Raw genomic sequence first — 17,860 nt, forward strand, 5'->3', positions numbered from 1 at the left:
GTCTTTTTTAGTTATTGGCATCATAAGATTTAACTATATTTGGTACACTCAAAACTAAACACAAGATTAGCTTTATAATTGGAATCTGCTATTTACAGACTAAGATGTTTTTGCACGTGATTTGTAGTGCCAATTTTGTTTTTAAAAACTGAAGAAAAAACTCAACCTGATGCTAAGCAGAAAAAAAGACCAAGAATTCCCAAGGTTGTGCAATACGTATTGAAAGTTATTTTTTAATTGTTAACTGTTGACTACTTTGAATCAATCTATTTAAAAAAAAAACAGAATTAATTCAAGGATTTCAAAATGCTTCACTATTGTTAGTTAAACCTCAGTGTCCCTCATAGCAACCTCATTTTACAGTTGGGTAAACTGAGGTTCAGATCTGGAGTTGCATCATTGTGCTTTTGCAAAAATAAAAAAAGTACCGATTTGAATTTTGTTGAGATGGAAAACAGCAAACAACTAGAGATCAAAACACCCCGAGAAGCTTATAGAATTCATCTTGTTACCAGCTTTCACCCAGTCCCCCTAAGCAACTCTAAGTTGTTCAGAACTTCTGAGTTGTACATCTGAACAAGGTTCACCTCTGGGCCCAGGTTCTTTTAACCAACAGAAAACAGATACATGGGCTCCAAAGTAAACTACATGTACATATTGAAATTAATTACTTCTTTAGTTCCTGGATCAATAGTATTTAAAAAAAGCACTTAGCAGTTTGCCCAGTTTTACAGGATAAGTCAACATCAGATAGAAAGAACACAGAAGTCCTAGTCCCCTGGTACAACCAGTAGACTGTATCATTACTCTTAATTGCAATCACCTGTGAACAAAAAGAAACACGGTCCCTTTAAAAGGTCCAGAGCTGCAGCTGATCTTCGGTTTTACTCAATTTACAAACTAGAGCAGGTTGAAAATCTGAGGTTTTGAAACTATTTTATTTTTTGCAAAAAAAAGTCAACGTTTTTTCTGCATTTTTCAACCAGCTCCATCACAAATATTGTTGTTTGACATCAGATAAATCTAGGTGCCAAGTATTCACTATGAATCACTGATGTAAACAAGATGTTTTTTGATAATTTAAAATGTCTTAATTCTCATTGTTTGTTTCAGTAAGACTTCAGAATAGTATACATCGATATAAGTGTATTATGTTGATCATAATCTCCTTCTTAGTGAGCTCTTAGAGCTTAATTCATGAGAGAGTTTTATCACTTGAATCTATAAAGAATATTAATAGCTTTGTTTTCATGACCGAGGATACTGGAACCACCAGGACAAAAATAACTCACCCATTCATCCCAGCCACCACACCCTCTACTAAGGCTGATGAGAAACCCCAACAAGCAGCAATAAAATACAGCACTTACAGTAGAGATGGCATTGACCATGCCATTGGTGATCTGATCTTGACGCATATGCTTCACTACATCAAACTGGGCTGCTCTCTGCTTTGGAATTACCTGATCAGCAATCTTTTTCATTTCAGAGTTAAATTTTTTGAACAAATCTTCAAAGAGAAGGGAAAGAAGCTGCAAAACACAAAAACAAACTGGATGTAGAGTGAATAGTGAGTGACTTTTCCTCTTTTGACAGACCAAAAATGATGCATTTTAGGTCATCAGTGCTTACTAATGTTAGCTTACTAAAAAGGATAAAAACTGTATGTTCAGTACCTAACTTTTTGGTGAGAAGGCTTTGTTTCTCTTTGTTAGAATAAAACAGGAGACCAGATTAGAAGTAATTTCAAATCAACAAATGGCCGATCACACCTACTCTTTTTTGATTTGTCTGCCTTTCTCCTTCACCATACTTCTCTTTTCAAAATTGTGAGCCTGCACTAGTTATTTATTGATTAAAATCCTTTTTCAACCTTGTTACACTGTATCTAATGAGATCAACCACTGCTAAGGTGTGATTCTCCTGATTTCCTGACAACTACTTTTCAAGATTTAAAACAACAGCTGCATAGAAATTTGATTGCCTTAACATCCAGCTCCAGACTCCAATGCACGAGCAGGCATCCTCAGAGAAGGAGGGAACAGAAAGACCCTCTTAGGGATTCTACTTGTACAAATAGCAGCCCCTTTCTCCTCCCCAGTCCTCCCTCCGAAGGACACCTTGGGAGCAGGGAAGAAAGATGCTGTGTGTGATTGCCGTTGCATGGAGTACTTTTAGAAAGAACCCCAACAATATGGATTTTGAGGGTGGTGCAAGGCTGGCATGGTCATACCGAAGCAGGGAGGGAGAGGAGACAGTTACCACAGCTATTGCAGATAAGAGTTGGGACAGGTTCTTTCCTTTCAGTGACTACCAGCCAGCTACCAGGAACTGCCTGCTTCCCCTCTGGCTGCAGCTGAAACTCCTTTCCCTCATTTCTGATGTGTAGATCTGAGATTAGCTAGATTTGGTACTCTCTCTCTGATGTATATCTAATCTCCCATTATTCTGTAAGCTACTAGCCTTGCTGCCATGGACAAATGAACCTCAATTTATGCAAGTCTTCATCTAATTCCATATTTATTGTCTATATTCAAGTTGCTCCTGCAATGTGCCAAACCCTGTCCACTCACGGAAAGATATAATCACTAAAATGACCAGCCTACAGGTGGGTACACGAGTTACATACCAGGGGGATTGGGATAAAACACCATAGTATAAAAATAACCATTCAACACTGCTGCTATTTATTGGTTCCCAAACCCTCCTCCTCGTCATATATGCTCTCCACGTATTTTAACGTTTTATACAATGATTTCTTCTGCCTTTTGTCTATTATGGAGATGTCCTCCATGATCTGAAGGGTTGTTTTTTTTTTTGCTCTGCTATTTGATTGGGAATGCTGTGAAAACAATCTCCTCCGGTAAACACTAGTGGTTTCCCAAAATACCTACATTTGCATTAAATGATACATTGTCAGTGTTTACAACGATTAGTTTTTCAAACAAGCAGTATAAATTCTAAAACTTGGCAATCCTATTCTGGGATTCTGTTTTACAGCAACTCGAATGTCAGACAGTCTAAAAATGCACTAGCTATTGAATGCCAAAAATGGTAGTTCCCAGCATAGAAAGCATTGTGCTGTTGAATAAACTGGGTAATCAGCAAGCACAGCTAAGACATTCTGGAGTCTACTGCATAATTTAATTTCTGTGTGTGCAGCATGAAACTGAATTATAACTATCACCTCTGAACTGCACATAATGCCACTGCCTCCTCCCTTGCAAGCACAGAGTCAGCCACTCACTTTTCTCCCAACATGAAGGGCCACCCATTCTCATCTGCCATCTTTCCACCAACATACCCCAGCTAAGCTGCCCAAAGCATATGATCTATGCACAGTCAAAAGCCACTGGAAATCATAACATCGTAACATTGTCAGGCCTCCATTTTGCTGACATCTTAGATGAATCACACCAAAAAACCAGAAGCATGAAAACTTCAGAAAATCATTTTAAATTCACAACCTTGATGTGGTCTAACTTATAGGTTATCAGTTCAACAAGGAGTCTAAAAAGACTAGTAGCTTTAACAACAGCAGCCAGAGTGATTTTAATACTGTGGTGCTTCAGGAGCACCAGGACATTTAATAAAATCTCTCTCTCTTTGGAATCAATCTGAAGATTTTTTTTTAATGTTTCCAAATTAAAAGAGATTTTCCTGAAAAAGCTGAGTTCTCCAAAAGCACAACTCAAGCAGCTGAGGACAAGATTGTTACAAGCTTTAGGATCCTGAGAGATCCTAATGCCTAAACCCTAGGCCTTCTCCCATTGAAATACAGGGCAATACCTGGCAAATACCAGGCTTTGAAGACAGAAGGATTGGGTACCCTCGACTAAACTCTTCAGGACAGGGAGAATATTTTCTTATATCTATGAAGCACTATGTTAGCCAACGGTACTACATTAATAAATTCTATATGTTAAATGCAAAATCACTTAGATTTACCTCAGCATCTAAGGTTGAGAATTTAAATAACCTGAAGTAGTAAATAAAGTTAAGGTTCCTACATCATCATACAATTACATCTCTTAGCAGTAAAGGGGAAAGAGTGACTGCTATGTTTCAATATACACATGTGAAGTATTTACTTAAACCTTCCTTTTCAATGTCCAATTTCTCTATTTGATTTGGCATTTCAGGGAAAAGATCTTCCTCCCATCTTGTTCATCATATATTAAAGGCCTCAGAGGGTGTGTCTACACCAGCAGTTCTCAAACTGTGGGTCAGGACCCCAAAGCAGGTAGTGACGCTGTTTTAATGGGGTCGCCAAGGACTGTAATAGCCTTGCTGGAGCCCAGGCCCAAAGCCTGAGCCTCACTGCCTGAGGCTGAAGCCCAAAGGCTTCAGCACCTAGTGTGTGTAGTGGGGGGGCCTCAGGTTACAGGCCCCTCACTTGAGGCTGAAGCCTGTGGGATTTGGCTTTGCCCCTCCCCCTCTCCTCCAAGAATGGTGAGGCTCTGACATTTGCCCTGGCCCCCCTGCCCAGGGTGGTAGGGTTCAGACAGGCTCAGGCGAGCTCAGGATTCGATCCTCCCTCCTGGGATCAGCTAGCAATTTTTCTTGTCAGAAGGGGGTCGTGATGCAGTGAAGTTTGAGAACCCCTGGTCTACACTGTAATCAAAGACCTGTGGCATGGCCACAGCTGGCTTGGGTCAGCTAATTCAGGCTTGTGGGGTTCAGGCAGCTGGGCTATACAACTGCAGCGTAGATGAGCAGTCTCAAGCTAAAGCCCATGCTCCGAGACCCTACATCAGGGGTGGGCAACCTTTCAGAAGGGTTGTGCCAAGTCTTCATTTATCCACTCTAATTTAAGGTTTCATGTGCCAGTAACACATTTTAATGTTTTTAGAAGGTCTCTTTCCATAAGTCTATAATATATAATTAAACTATTATTGTATATAAAGTAAACAAGGTATTCAAAATGTTTAAGAAGCTTCATTTAAAATTAAATTAAAATGCTGAGCCCCTCGACCGGTGGCCGGGACCCGAGCAGTGAGAGTGCCACTGAAAAATCAACTCGCATGCTGCCTTTGGCCATAGGGTAACACAGGAGTAGGCAACCTAGCTACAGCAGAGGATAAAAAAAAAAAAAAAATCTTACTAAACTCTTGACAAAGTGGTCTGCTGGATAAATATTATCATCTCTTAAATCCCCTCTGGAAGCATCTAAACAACCTTAACTCTGCAGGGCAATCATGCAATAACCTTGATAAGGACATTTTAGTGTTTGTGTACATTTATTTTTAAAGTCATTAGGTTTTCCCTCCCCTCTTCCTCTCCCCACTCCCATATAGTATCACTACAGAGGCTGTATGAAACCTATGCATTAATCTGTTATGAGAACTGGGACCAAAAATAACATGTTGACACTGGGTGCAAAAATTTTTGAAGGGCCCATTTTTAAACTTATTTTAACTAATTAACTGATTTACTTAAAATTTCCCACAAAATTCATTCTATACCCAAAGAGTAAGTGCTATCATTTTGGGAAGGATCACGGTATTTTTTTAAAAAATACATAAGAAAATGTTTGAATCTCTGCTTTAAGGGCTTGTCCACACACTATGGGGTCTACAGTAGCTTGCAATGGCACCATAGGTATGCTCTTGTAACACCATCGCATGCCATAGATAATCTCCTTCTGTTAATATTGTGAGTTTCTGACACTGTAGTAACTCTGCCTCCCTGAGCTGTGGTACCTAGGGGAATGGAAACATTCTTCCATGGATCTAGCCGCATCTACATCAGGGGTTTAGGTTGGCATAGCTACAGCTCTCAGGGGTCAGAGTTTTTCACACCCTTGAGTGCCATAGGTACATTGACCTAAACCCCAGTGTAGACCAGGCTTTAGTGCAAAACTCAAATCTTGACTACGGAGCCACAGCTGGTGCCTCCATCACAACAGTTGCTTTTTGGCTCAAACTCATTCTACTTAAAATTAAGTCATACAGACCATACGGGAGGAAAATTTTTAACTGGAGTCTTCAAAGTTATACCCCTTTACTGAGAACGATGTGTGAGTGGGAGGGAACAGTTTTGCAGTTTGTCCCCCTGACAATTTTAAGGATCAAGGGGCTTGAGCCAGTGTCCACTGAAGTCAAGAGTATTTCCATTGATGTAAATTGGCTTTTGAGCATACCTTAAAATGAATGTCCAGTAAAAACAGAATGTTTTAATTAGCCAACTAGAAAAATATTTTCTGCACTGAACCTGCTGATTGAAAAACAAGCACTACAATTCCACTAAAATCTTTCAGTGCCTGGAACTGTAGTGAATATGGACACAAACCAAATCTCTTTTTCTTTGAGGTAATAAGTATGTTACATCCTAAGTACACAGACTCTAAATTTTCCAGTCTAAAAGCCTTACACACTTTGCTAATTTTTGTACTTTCACAGCCTCTCTGTAAGAGCAGTGAATATCTGCAAAACAGTCTCATAACCACCACACTATTTAGGTCAAGAGTAAGTGATTAAAAGAAAAGGGATGGAATGCCAGTGATAATATTCAATATGTTTCAGAGTTAGTCCAAGGCCTTTCAGCCAGCTTAAGACAGGAGCACTAAAGAGCAAGTTATATTTAAGAACAAAATACTGACAGCTCATCAATTGATTGAAAATCCTAAGGAAAAAAAATTAATAAAGAAGTTAAGCTGCTGAAATACAGTTTCACCAATTAGCTTAATGTCAGAGAATTCTAATTAGGCGCCTTGAGATTGTTATTTAGTGTTTAAGCCTTTAGAGTGCCAAATTCTCCTTTTCACACAAACTGGTTGCAAAATTAAAGACATTAGGCGGCCTTAATTATATTATCAGAACAGCTGGGATTAGGCAATCTCTGAAGTCAAGGCGGTATTCTTTTGTCACAGGGTAGAAATCCCTTGCTTTCCAGGGTGCCGGATTTTGGTGCTGTTCCATATCTCACCCATACAAAGCTAGCTGCATTAGAAACAAAAAAATTGAGGACAAAGAACAGAGTAATGCTCAGCAAATAATGAACACATTAAGGAAAGAGAAAAGGTAGGTGAAAAGATTAAGCCTGAAATCAGTAGGTTTTGCTAACACCTCTGCTGGCACCTGGCCTACCAAGCCTCTAGTGGCAGAAAGACTAAGAGAAAGCTCTGTAAACCAGCTTGGCTAGTGGATACAACACTGTTATCTAAAGCTAAAGCACATTTCATACTGCCTTGTCCCATGGGGTGTGAAATTAGCAGCTATTGTTTTCACACATTTTTATGAACACAATGCCTTTTATGTCTTTACATTGTTTAGACCGCTATGTTTTCCTCTTCACATGGGGATGCTCTTTTTTAATTCAAATCTTTAAGCAACAGGATTTTTATTCCAGAAACACAACTAGCATTTTAAAAATCTCTGCCCATTTATTTACACAAACTTCAGCTAACTGTAAACATTTTAAAACTCACTTAAAGAAAAAGTGAAATCTCATCCTGTGCTTTATTTTATTGCTTTAGTCCCCAAGTACAGGTAAATCAAGCTTATGCTGATAACATGTGTTGGGGGATGGCGGGGGGGGGGGGTTAGAGGAAAGGGCAGAAAGGGGAGTCAAATGCTCAGCTTCCAAGGATCATTTAGGAAATCCCAAGGGAATTAGAACTACTAAATCAAATGGTACAAATATATGCAATCACTGCAAAGCTATCCATGATGAAATAAACTACTATCCATTGCCTTTGTTACGATGATCTTCTGCAATTAAAACAAAAAACACCACAAAATACTTTTCAATTTAACCAACTTTTAGAGAGACAAGGTAGGAGAGGTAATATCTTTTACTGGACCAACTTCTGTTGGTCCAGTAAAAGATACTACCTCACCCACTTTGTCTCTCTAAAAGCCTGGGACCAACATGGCTACACTACCACTATGGCAGTCTTAACATTTGCAACCAGAATGCTTTTGTTTCAGACTGCAGAAAGGTTCTACTTATGTTTTCTATGATTCGATTACACCAAGGCAAATAATCAACCTTCAATCTATTTAGGTAGGATGGATGTAGTGGCAAATTAATGATTGCTTTTAGTGGTTAAAATACTACAGAACTACAGCAATAATGTTACAAGTTAAGGCTGTGGTGGTGTCTTCATTATAACCTTAAAACATTTGGTCAATTATAATATTCCGGGGGGGGGAAATTAGCTTTAGACTGAAGTTGTTCGATGCTTGTGTAAAATCAGAAATTGTGTTAGGGAGGAAAGTTTGGTAAATTTTTGTTAGCTGTTTGAAGAAAGTGTGTGTGTGTGTGTGTGTGTGTGTTTCCAGTTTGCCTCATTATATATGTCAGTCTAAATTCTTCATGTATGATCTAAGAAGATACAGAGGTGGCACAACATAAAAACACGTGTACTCCTTAAGTGCTGTTATATACCTGAATACACAGTTTTAATTTCTACCGAGTCAAGCAATGAAGTCCAACCTCAAATCTAAAACTACTTCCTCATCATAACTAAATAATAAAATGTAAAATAATGTAAGTTATACTAAGATCTTGGTAACTAAAGTGGTCAATATCCTAAACTGTAGACACGTAGACAACTAACCCTTTTTATTAGGAGCATGCAAGTACATGCAGCACAGAGCTCATAGCCCCAAGGGAGAGAAGCTAAGGCTTGCTTTAAGCCATCTTTGCACCTTCCCAATCTGAGCTGCTCCTGAGGCTGGAGAGATCCCCAGCGTAACTGAGACAACCCAAGGGACTTGTCTAAGTTACGGCAGCCTGCTGGGGCAGTTCTATGGGCTGCAGTACTGCCCCATATCTCTGTAGGCCTGCAGCATATCCCTGATGTGCCCACCTGCCTCCAGTCCCAATCCCTACACCAGGGCTTTCAAGGGGACCCGCAAAAGACAACCCTTATAGCTGTCTTCTGCAGTGTGCGTACCTAAGGAGTTCTCCTACAGCCAGCCTGGGGCTATTAGGGCCCCCTTACACCACTCCAACCCTATTCCTAGGTGTAAAGGGACAGAGTGAGGATGAGAATCTTACTTCAAGTGTTTTATATTATTTAAGACCCAGTTCAGGGAAAGCATACCTCGACCCCACATCTGTTTTAAAAGTAAAAAAGAAAAAACAAACAAAAATCACACAACCCCAAAGTGTGGACCCACCTGCCCAGCCAATTCTAATCGCTTGTTTCCATAATAGTCTCTGTCATCTACTTTGTTTTCTCCTTGGGCCAGAATTACCCTGCGGACCATCACTGCTGTGTAGATACATTTGGCACGGAAATGAAACTCTTTTACCTGTAATTGAAACGGTTAGAGAAAAATGTTGATATCACAGGACCAATTGTGTTGTTCTGACTCAAAGATCCCCACTTAAACCAATGGAGAGTTAAGCCTGAGTGAAGACAATAGAATGGGGCTTGTTTTACATTATGAAAGCCACCAAAAGAAACTTTAAATGTATTAGGAACATTGAAAGAGAATTTAAGTATGTATGTCAAATATGTTATTATGGCAATCCTTAGAATTGATATCTGATATTGTCTAGCTATGAAGAAAAAGGTTGGCAGGAAATGGAATAATTCAATACTGTGGCATTTTGTAAACATAAGCAACTATTACTAATGAATTAAAACAAATTTTTCTTTCTTTTTGAGACGTACTCACTTCTTTCAACTACACTGGAAATTAAGACACATTGCCTGCCACACACACACACACACACACACCACACCCATAAAGCAAGTTTCTGTCCCATATTCCACCAGTAAACTCAATCCTGAGTTAGATCTGAAACAGAACAGAAAGTAAATGATTCCTATTTCCCAAACAGATATTTTTCAATTGCAACAAGGAATGGCCTTCAAGACTTCCCATTTCGATTTAGATTCAGCTTGAAAGTTATAGTGTTGGAGGTATGACCAAATCTGCATTGACCCCCTTAGAATAAGCGGTGAGACTTTATCTTCCAAAAATCACTTATTTCCCACCCCCACGAACTGGATAAACTCTCCTTTGAAGTTCCTGCACAACAACTTTCTCTCCTATGTAGAAGGCTCGATGGAGCTCCATTCACAATTTGAGAATGTTGCTCCTTGATCCCCCACTTGTAAGGCTTGAGGTTTTCCAGACTACATCTCTCAATCCAACAGCCACAGAATCCTCATTTTGATTTAATCAGAAGCGAAGCCATATGCAATCGACACATTGTCCGGTCATCACTTTAAAAATACTCATAAGTGGGAAAACAGATCTTAAAATCTTCATTGGAGAGAAGAGGAATTTTCTGTTCTGTATGTTTTTCAGATGTTAGCTATTACACTAGCAGCCATCAATAGATTCCCAGAAGAAATGTATGTTTGAATGTTCCTGCACCTTTTTTTAAAAAGGCTAGCAATAAAATATTGTGTTTAGCTGCCTCCATTCCTCGTAACTGTTCTAATCAAGGAACATGGAAGTCCTTCCTGTGTCACTTGTTTTTCCTCTACAAAGGAGACCTTTGCTGCAAATATCACTTCACTTGGGGAAAAAAATTGTTACATTTAAATATTCACATTCAAATAGACAAATTCTAATTTAGCAACTACTGATCCACAATACAGTTCACCTCATCACACTATTTTAATAAAGTTTAGGTTCTGGCACAGAGCGTGCTTGGAAAAAAATCCCTACAAAATCAAGACATAATTGCTTGAGGACTGTTTTATCTCCTCCACTATACTTACTCAACCTTTTCTCAAGTAAGAGGAAAGAGAAAGCTACAGAGACACAGTTTTATCTTTTACTTAACAGAAAAGGATACGATTTCTTCAAACACCTATTTCACTAGTGAGCTTCCTCCCCTTTGGAAACAAATTGTGAATTTATTTATCTTAAAAGTGAATGTTTGTACTCATGTGATGCCAGACTGATGACACTTTCTCCCACAGAGGAACTCAGTACACACAGATAGCCCAAATCTCTCCTCTTGTACTTTAATACTTGCTAGGAAGACTACCTCTAGCGGCAAGAGGCCAGTGTGCTCTACATTCTTGACTTTGCTCATGACTGCAATGAGTGCTAATTATGGTGGTGGAAAGTCTTCCCCTATAAGGTTGGCTGCTATGAGGAGACTTTACAACCACTTTTCTGTTGAGAAGCCTGGAATGTGGGAACGTGGTGATTAAGGTCTCAAAATGCAGACCTCTTTCCTTCTGTTTATCTCAGTAATTATACCACACTCATGGAAGTGGCATTTGAACTGGTATCTAGGGCTGCAGCTTAAGGCAGCAGACCATCCAGATAGAAAACCCAATGCTAGGGAGTCCATATAAAAAGCAATTAAAACACACAAACCAACCAGTTCAACATTAGGTTTTTCTAGCAGTTCTGTTCAGACAAACCTCTACAGATTTATTATTCTGGGTTTGCTAGTATAACCCACACACCTCCTGGGTGTGGTGTTTTGTCCCATCTAGTGGCATTGAGATCACTTAGAGAGACAGGCATATGGCTTTTAGCTCATGCACCAAGCTCTAGAGGTCCCAGTTTGATCCTGCTTGATGACAACTAGGGTCTGTTGGCATTACAAGTGGGGACCCGTCTGGGATTTCAACTGGGAAGTCTCTGAAACTCGGGGTGTATGTCCTCAGTTAAGGGAAGCATGTAACCCACACACCTCCTGGGGGTAGTGTTCTGTCTTATCTAGTGGCAACAAGAGAGAGAGATTAATGAGTTTGCTCTGCAGCCTTAGCTAAGAGCCACATGGCTTTTAGCTCATGAAATAGAATCTCATGCATTTAGTTTCAGAGGTCCCAGGTTCGATCCTGCCCACCAATGACTGGGATCTGTCAGTGTCACATTAGCTTGCATTTTTCCACTTTGTTTTTGCAATACCTTCATTATGTCTTACATGAAACTGGAAAGTCAAATACTAACATTTTCTAGTCTATACCATTAAAAGTAGATCGCCAGAGACATTTCCGAGGGCATTATCACAAATACATAAGTACTCCTCCTCTGACTCCCTTTTCAATACCCACTTCTGCCATGACACCTACAAGGTATCAGCCAATATTTAATGGGCAGCTAGGAAAAATAGATATTTATATAATTACAAAAACGAATTTAAAAACATAACATTGTGTATAAAAATTGGCATTTGATAGTCTCGCTTCTCCTACTCTTCATATGTTGCTCATCTTCTCAGATTGCAAACTCTTTGAGACAAGGATTGCGTCAATCTCTGTTTGCCCAGCTGCTATCACAGAGTCCTAATCCTAACTGGGGCCCTGGGGTGCTTCTCTAACATAATTATACATATTTTTAATAAACTTGAAAATTGCATCCTGGGTAAGCATTCCTCCCAATGTTGAGACACAATTTCCCTTCTTCACTTTTCATCATTCTACCTGTGTATTGGTTTGCAAACAGTATTGGAAAGCAAACAGTAAAATAAATAATTTTTAAAAAATCATTGTTTAAATAGATTGAGATTAATCTGTTATACAAGCAGGATCTGTTGCAGTTCAGGTTAGAGTCATGCATAGCAGTTTCTCCTCCAAAGTGTCTGCAAGCTTCAGAGGGGATGTCATTAGATGAGTATGTAGTAAACGGAAGAGCTCTACTTAGTAAGCTCTGAAAGTCTCTTAGGTCTCCTGGGCACTTCACTGTTCTTTTTAAGGTTTTACTGGTCTACTACTATGAGATTCATTCAGAACTCAGCCAAGTTCTAAAACAATTTCAGCAGGCTCTCTTCTGAACGGGAAAGTGCAACATGTTACTTAAAAATTTCAGGCATTGCATTAGAAGTGGATTCATACTAGTGGAAAACTTGTTTCACCCCCCAAAATAACATTTTTTCAAGTTAAGGGAGACACTACGCACAGGAACATGTGTCAGGATGGTTGATGCTAGCAGCTCTCGCGCTTCCTCCATCTTCGTTTTCTTTGGGCCTCCCCACATCCTCTGCCTTCGTACCTTGTTTCCTATGTACTTTAATGCCTGTCAAGCGAGTACCACACGTGTGTTTAGTACTAAGAATGTCATCGATACATGTACATAGATTTTTCACAATCATTGCAGTTTAGTTATTTGTCAGTGGCACAGCTACATAGTGAAGTCACTGAAGTGAAAAACCCCACGTATTTTTAAATAAGTACCTTTCATTCATGAGCATGATAGAAAGCTTCATAGGAAATCAACTTAATATACATAAATGACAAACAACATACTGTATGTTTCAATATTACACATATGTAACATCTGTGGATGAACAGGGAATGGTGAAAGGGTATAAGGGCCATATATAGGGAGAACAACAAGGAGTCCAGTGGCACCTTAAAGACTAACAGATTTAAATCAGTTAGTCTTTAAGGTGCCACCAGACTCTTTGTTGTTTTTGATGATACAGGCTACCACGGCTACCACCGGATACTTGAATATAGAGAGAATAAACCATCACAGGGACATGAGGAGCATGGCCCCACATGCCAAAGACATTCATTCCCTCCTATTCACTTTTCATCCCCAACTCCTTCTGTCTAGTCTGTCAGTTTCATCCAGGTTAACATATTCCAGCTAATTAAGGTGTTCAGTTAAGGATGGGTCATAATTCTCTTCTGTCTGGTGGCTATTACTGGCTTTATGCAAAGGATTAGAATTTCAGTAGAGTTCATGCACAATGAAAGCACTCGCACACTCATGTGGAAGGTTCCTGTCTGTGGCGTGACCAACTTTAAAAAAATTTGAGGCCTTCAACAAAAATCCAGCTCACTCAGATTATAGACTTCACTACCCGCCACATACACTAAACATGGGCTACTTCATGTCTGAGCACAAATAGATGTGTCTTGGCTTCGCTTCTTCTCCTCTCCTCAGACAATTACAGCAGAAATTTTCTTGTGACGTGTGTGGCCCAAAACCAAAAGTAAACAACAAAAAGCCATGAAACCGTTGTGTCATCAACCTATGTACCAATGGAAAATAAATAAGCATCTTTAGATTTCACAGCTCATAGCAATATGAAAAGACACACCTGCATCTGTGTAAAAATCTGAGCTTTTTGGCATTCTTCCAAACTGGGACCAAATGCAGCCATCACATGCTCTTCTGTACCAATCATCTGCACAATCTCTTGGTCACTCTCAACACCCATGGCCTAGGAAAGGAAGAAGAGACAGAAATAGTGCTGGCTTTATGTTAACTCACTGACATTTGCTTATGCTAATTTGGTATTGTTTGTCAGTATTACTTCTAAGCAAAAGCTACTTCTTCTCTCAGAAACTGTGCCATCTGGCATTGGCAGCCCATACTCAAGCTCTCGAAGAACCTGAGATGGTAAGCTTGATAAGCGGCAGGAAAACAAATGCTCTAGAGTGCCTTTCTCTTGTGTGTGAGCTGTTCCTTATTTGCAGAAGTATAAATTTAATATAATTTCTTAATAAAAATAAAAACTGGCTACCAGTAGCCTTATAAACCATCAGAGAAAGCCTATTCAAGAGCTACAGTAAGGGAGGGTGAAATTATCTAAGAGATCACACATAGGCCCCTTACTCCAAACAGTTCTGCAAAATTAATGTTACAGCATATTCTATTTAAGTAACTTTTGCAATGTACCATCTTTGCAGGTATTTGCAGTTAGAAGATGACTTCACTACAGAATCCAACTTGAAAGCCATTCTATCTATTATTTCACTGATCCTTAGACACCTTGTTATACTTCATACTGTGGAAAAAGCTTAAACTAAGAAAGCGCTTAACAGGTTTAGAAAAATCTCTCTATAAATAAGTGTTTCAAGGTGGCAGCCAGCAGTGCAGGCCTCTGTGGATTCCAGATGGTGCTAAAGCTTTTCCCTTCACACATTTGTCTGGAATTCTGCCATATCAAGAAACAGGGAATAATCTCACTAAACCTCTTTTGGTGGAGTAATAATATGCTTCTCAGAATTTGGGAGCAAAGTTACGTTTTGCATTCATATTCTTCTTTAAGCTGTGCACAACAAAGACCATTGTATATAATGGCCTAGGAGGTATACTTATACACAATTCTCAATAAAAATTGAGAATGTACCAAAAGAGTGTCACATTTTCTTTAAAATACATGAGTACCTTCCTTCAAATTGTCTTTGCTTGGTGTTATTTTGTTTTTAACATCCAATTAATGCCTTGCCTTCTGCAGTACATTTGTCGGCCCCTTTGTCAGGCATTTGACATTGTTTTAAAAAGGTACAAATGGTGGAAATGCTTAAAGTAAAATAAAATAAAATAAAAATAAAAAAGAACCCAGCCATGTGTCTTGATGAGGTCTCAAAGCAACACCTCTGTAATGGTGTAAGTATGCTCCAGTTTCAGTATATGTTGTAGGTTTGGTGTAGAGCACACACCACATTCTGCAGTCCCACCAGGATACTATTATAACAATCTACACGTAAATCTACCCAGTCATCTATAGATTAAGATCTTCATCCAAGTCTTTAATAATTAAATATAAAAAGAGTAGGTAAAATAATCATACATTTGTACATCATGGATAAAGGCTTCTACATAAAGATGGAAGAACAGGTTCTTGATGAATATTTATGCATTTCACAATTTAAGTTGTTGCTGGTTGCTTAATTGAGAAAGATTTAAAATGTGATTAAAATTGTTCAAAACACTTAAAGCAAGGCGGCTAGAATGTCTTAAAGAAAAAAAGTGAACTGTGAATTTCCTGCTAACCGGGCTAACAAAATTGAGGGTGACTGCTGCTGGAATAGTTTCATTAAATCAGTATCAAAATGTCATGACTTGTTACTTCATACTATACACGGTGTTGCACAGTATAATGGATTTAGCTATGCATATAAGCCAATATGAATGCAATACTAATAGGACATGCAAATGAAATATTTGTTTATATTTTTATTTGGTGTGTTCAGCAGTTTGATTATTCATGTCTACCTTAATGCTCTTTTTTTCAGTACTTTTCACCCTAATGCTGCATCTGCCCATGCACAATGCACTGCAGAATCAGGGTGGTTAGCTTGTAACTCAGCTGGGATCTGGAAGCCCCAAGACATCTCATTACTATTATTCAGAACGTGCTGGGTATTGTACAGACCTATTGGAATGGTGTCCATGGTCTAAAAAGAAAGGTTAGAGGAAAGAAATACAAAAGCAAAGTGCTCAGGGAATAGGTGGTCTTAGTTCCTTTTGGGGGAAGTGCCACAGGGGGTTATATTATGGGACAGAGGTGGGGGGAAAGGGAAATCTCAGGAAGGGATAGTTTGACTTGAGAGTTTAGTAGAAAGCTGGACTGAAGCAAACAAACACACACAGACAGAATGAATGTCCAGAGTTCATATTGTAGAATGCAGTCTGCCAGCCCCACCGGTGACAAGGGACTGTGGAAGTTGCTGCTGCCTAGAGAAGGGTATGCGTAAGAGTGCACCTCTGCTTCTGGAGGCTGGCCCCAGCCCTGGGAAGCCCAGCTCTTCCTCCCCCTGCCCACATCTTAATGTGGATGTCTAGTGGTTGCCATGGCAGTTCCCTAGAATGCAGTTCTGTAATCTTTTAGGTTAAATTATAGAATGGAGACTGGCAGGTGACTGGATTAAAAGATGTCAGAGAAAGTTAGAGGTTAACCCCATCACAGGTAGAATAAATTTGTGGCTTATTCAGTTCAGAGATGAGTGCTATGAAATTAGAGATGTGGGAATCCATAAATCCAGCAGACCCACAGTGAGGGAGATATTAATCTGCTTCTTTAAGATTTATATTACAAGCTTCAAATTATTGCAAAGTTAACACCACTTCTTAATGAGACAATGGGAAACCCTGTTCTATTCTTTCTTTGCAGATCCCAGAGTGTGCTATTCATAGGCTTCAATACCTGCAGCAATTAGAAAGGTTGCAGTGTACTAAATTATCTGGGCCCTAAAATCTGACTTTAAAGTTCCTTTACACCAATAGTTTTGGGACAATGTATGATCTTCCATTATTTCAACTTCCAAGTCACTCACCCAGATCTAGATCTGCCCACAGAGTAAGAAAGTAATAGTCTCTAGGGCAAAAAATACAAAAACAAAAATACATACAAAATCCACTTGCCACTGATGTGTGACCAGCACACAAAGTGAAATTTATTAAACTAAAACAAGTGGGTTTTTTTTTTTTGAAATCTGAACGAAGGAAATTTCTTAGAAGGCTGTTTTTACTTATTACACACATACGTATAAATATTGCTTTTAGATGGAGCTGTTAGCCATGCCTATAGTTAAGGTTGCCCAATACTTTCCATTATAAAGCACTCTTCAGTTACTTATAACTGACAAATATTTACCATTTGGACTAAAACCTTTTCCACGCCAGGTGTTGACCTCAGGTTGAAAAATAGATGTATTATCTTCATGAAACTTTCAGCAAACATGCTGCAGCCATTGCCAAGAATGAAGTTAATCAAAAGTATCTATTTTCCCCTTTTTTGTTTTAAATTTTTTTTTAAAAAAAAAAAAACAAAGGATCTTCCAATCGTTTCTTGTAAGTGATCTATTGCCTTGGAGAAAAGATTTGACATTTGGTGATGATGAACGAGGGGGGAAAGGAGGAGAATAGTCTCTTACTGTCACTGTCAAAATCCAGCCAGCTAAGCTTTGGTCAAACTATAAACCCTAGGAAAATTAATATTCCCACATGCTCATTACAGCTTGCTGCTAAAATGTCCAAATTGTACCAACTCCTATGAAACGCCCCAAATGGCTCCGTATGGTATGCAGGCAATGCAGCCAAAAAAAGCCTTTTGGCCTGAAAGTCTGGAAGATACCATGAGTTCTAGCCTCAGCAGGTATATGTCATGTTACTTCCATGTCTCTTATGCAAACAAATATTTTATTTAAAATAAGTATTAAACTTCAAACTGCTGTGGGGAATTAGCACAG

The 17,860-nt window shown here is 39.0% G+C and overlaps 1 protein-coding gene across 4 annotated transcripts in view; it reads right to left on the bottom strand.

Annotated features, from left to right (window-relative positions):
* POLR3B (RNA polymerase III subunit B) overlaps positions 1–17,860 on the bottom strand; it is a 114,387-nt gene that overhangs the window by 72,391 nt on the left and 24,136 nt on the right. For all 4 annotated transcript variants that reach the window (XR_004372225.2, XM_032769691.2, XM_032769692.2 and 1 more), the window contains exons 10-13: positions 13,981–14,103; positions 12,831–12,947; positions 9,129–9,263; positions 1,371–1,532 (exon numbers count right to left, since the gene is read on the bottom strand). Coding sequence is in view for 3 of the 4 variants with exons in the window: in XM_032769691.2 (XP_032625582.1) it covers positions 1,371–1,532; positions 9,129–9,263; positions 12,831–12,947; positions 13,981–14,103 (537 nt within the window). In the remaining variant the exon portion in view is untranslated. The remainder of the gene's footprint in view (positions 1–1,370; positions 1,533–9,128; positions 9,264–12,830; positions 12,948–13,980; positions 14,104–17,860) is intronic.

This window comes from Chelonoidis abingdonii, chromosome 1 (assembly GCF_003597395.2).
Source record: "Chelonoidis abingdonii isolate Lonesome George chromosome 1, CheloAbing_2.0, whole genome shotgun sequence".
In the NCBI taxonomy this organism is placed as follows: Eukaryota; Metazoa; Chordata; order Testudines; family Testudinidae; genus Chelonoidis; species Chelonoidis abingdonii.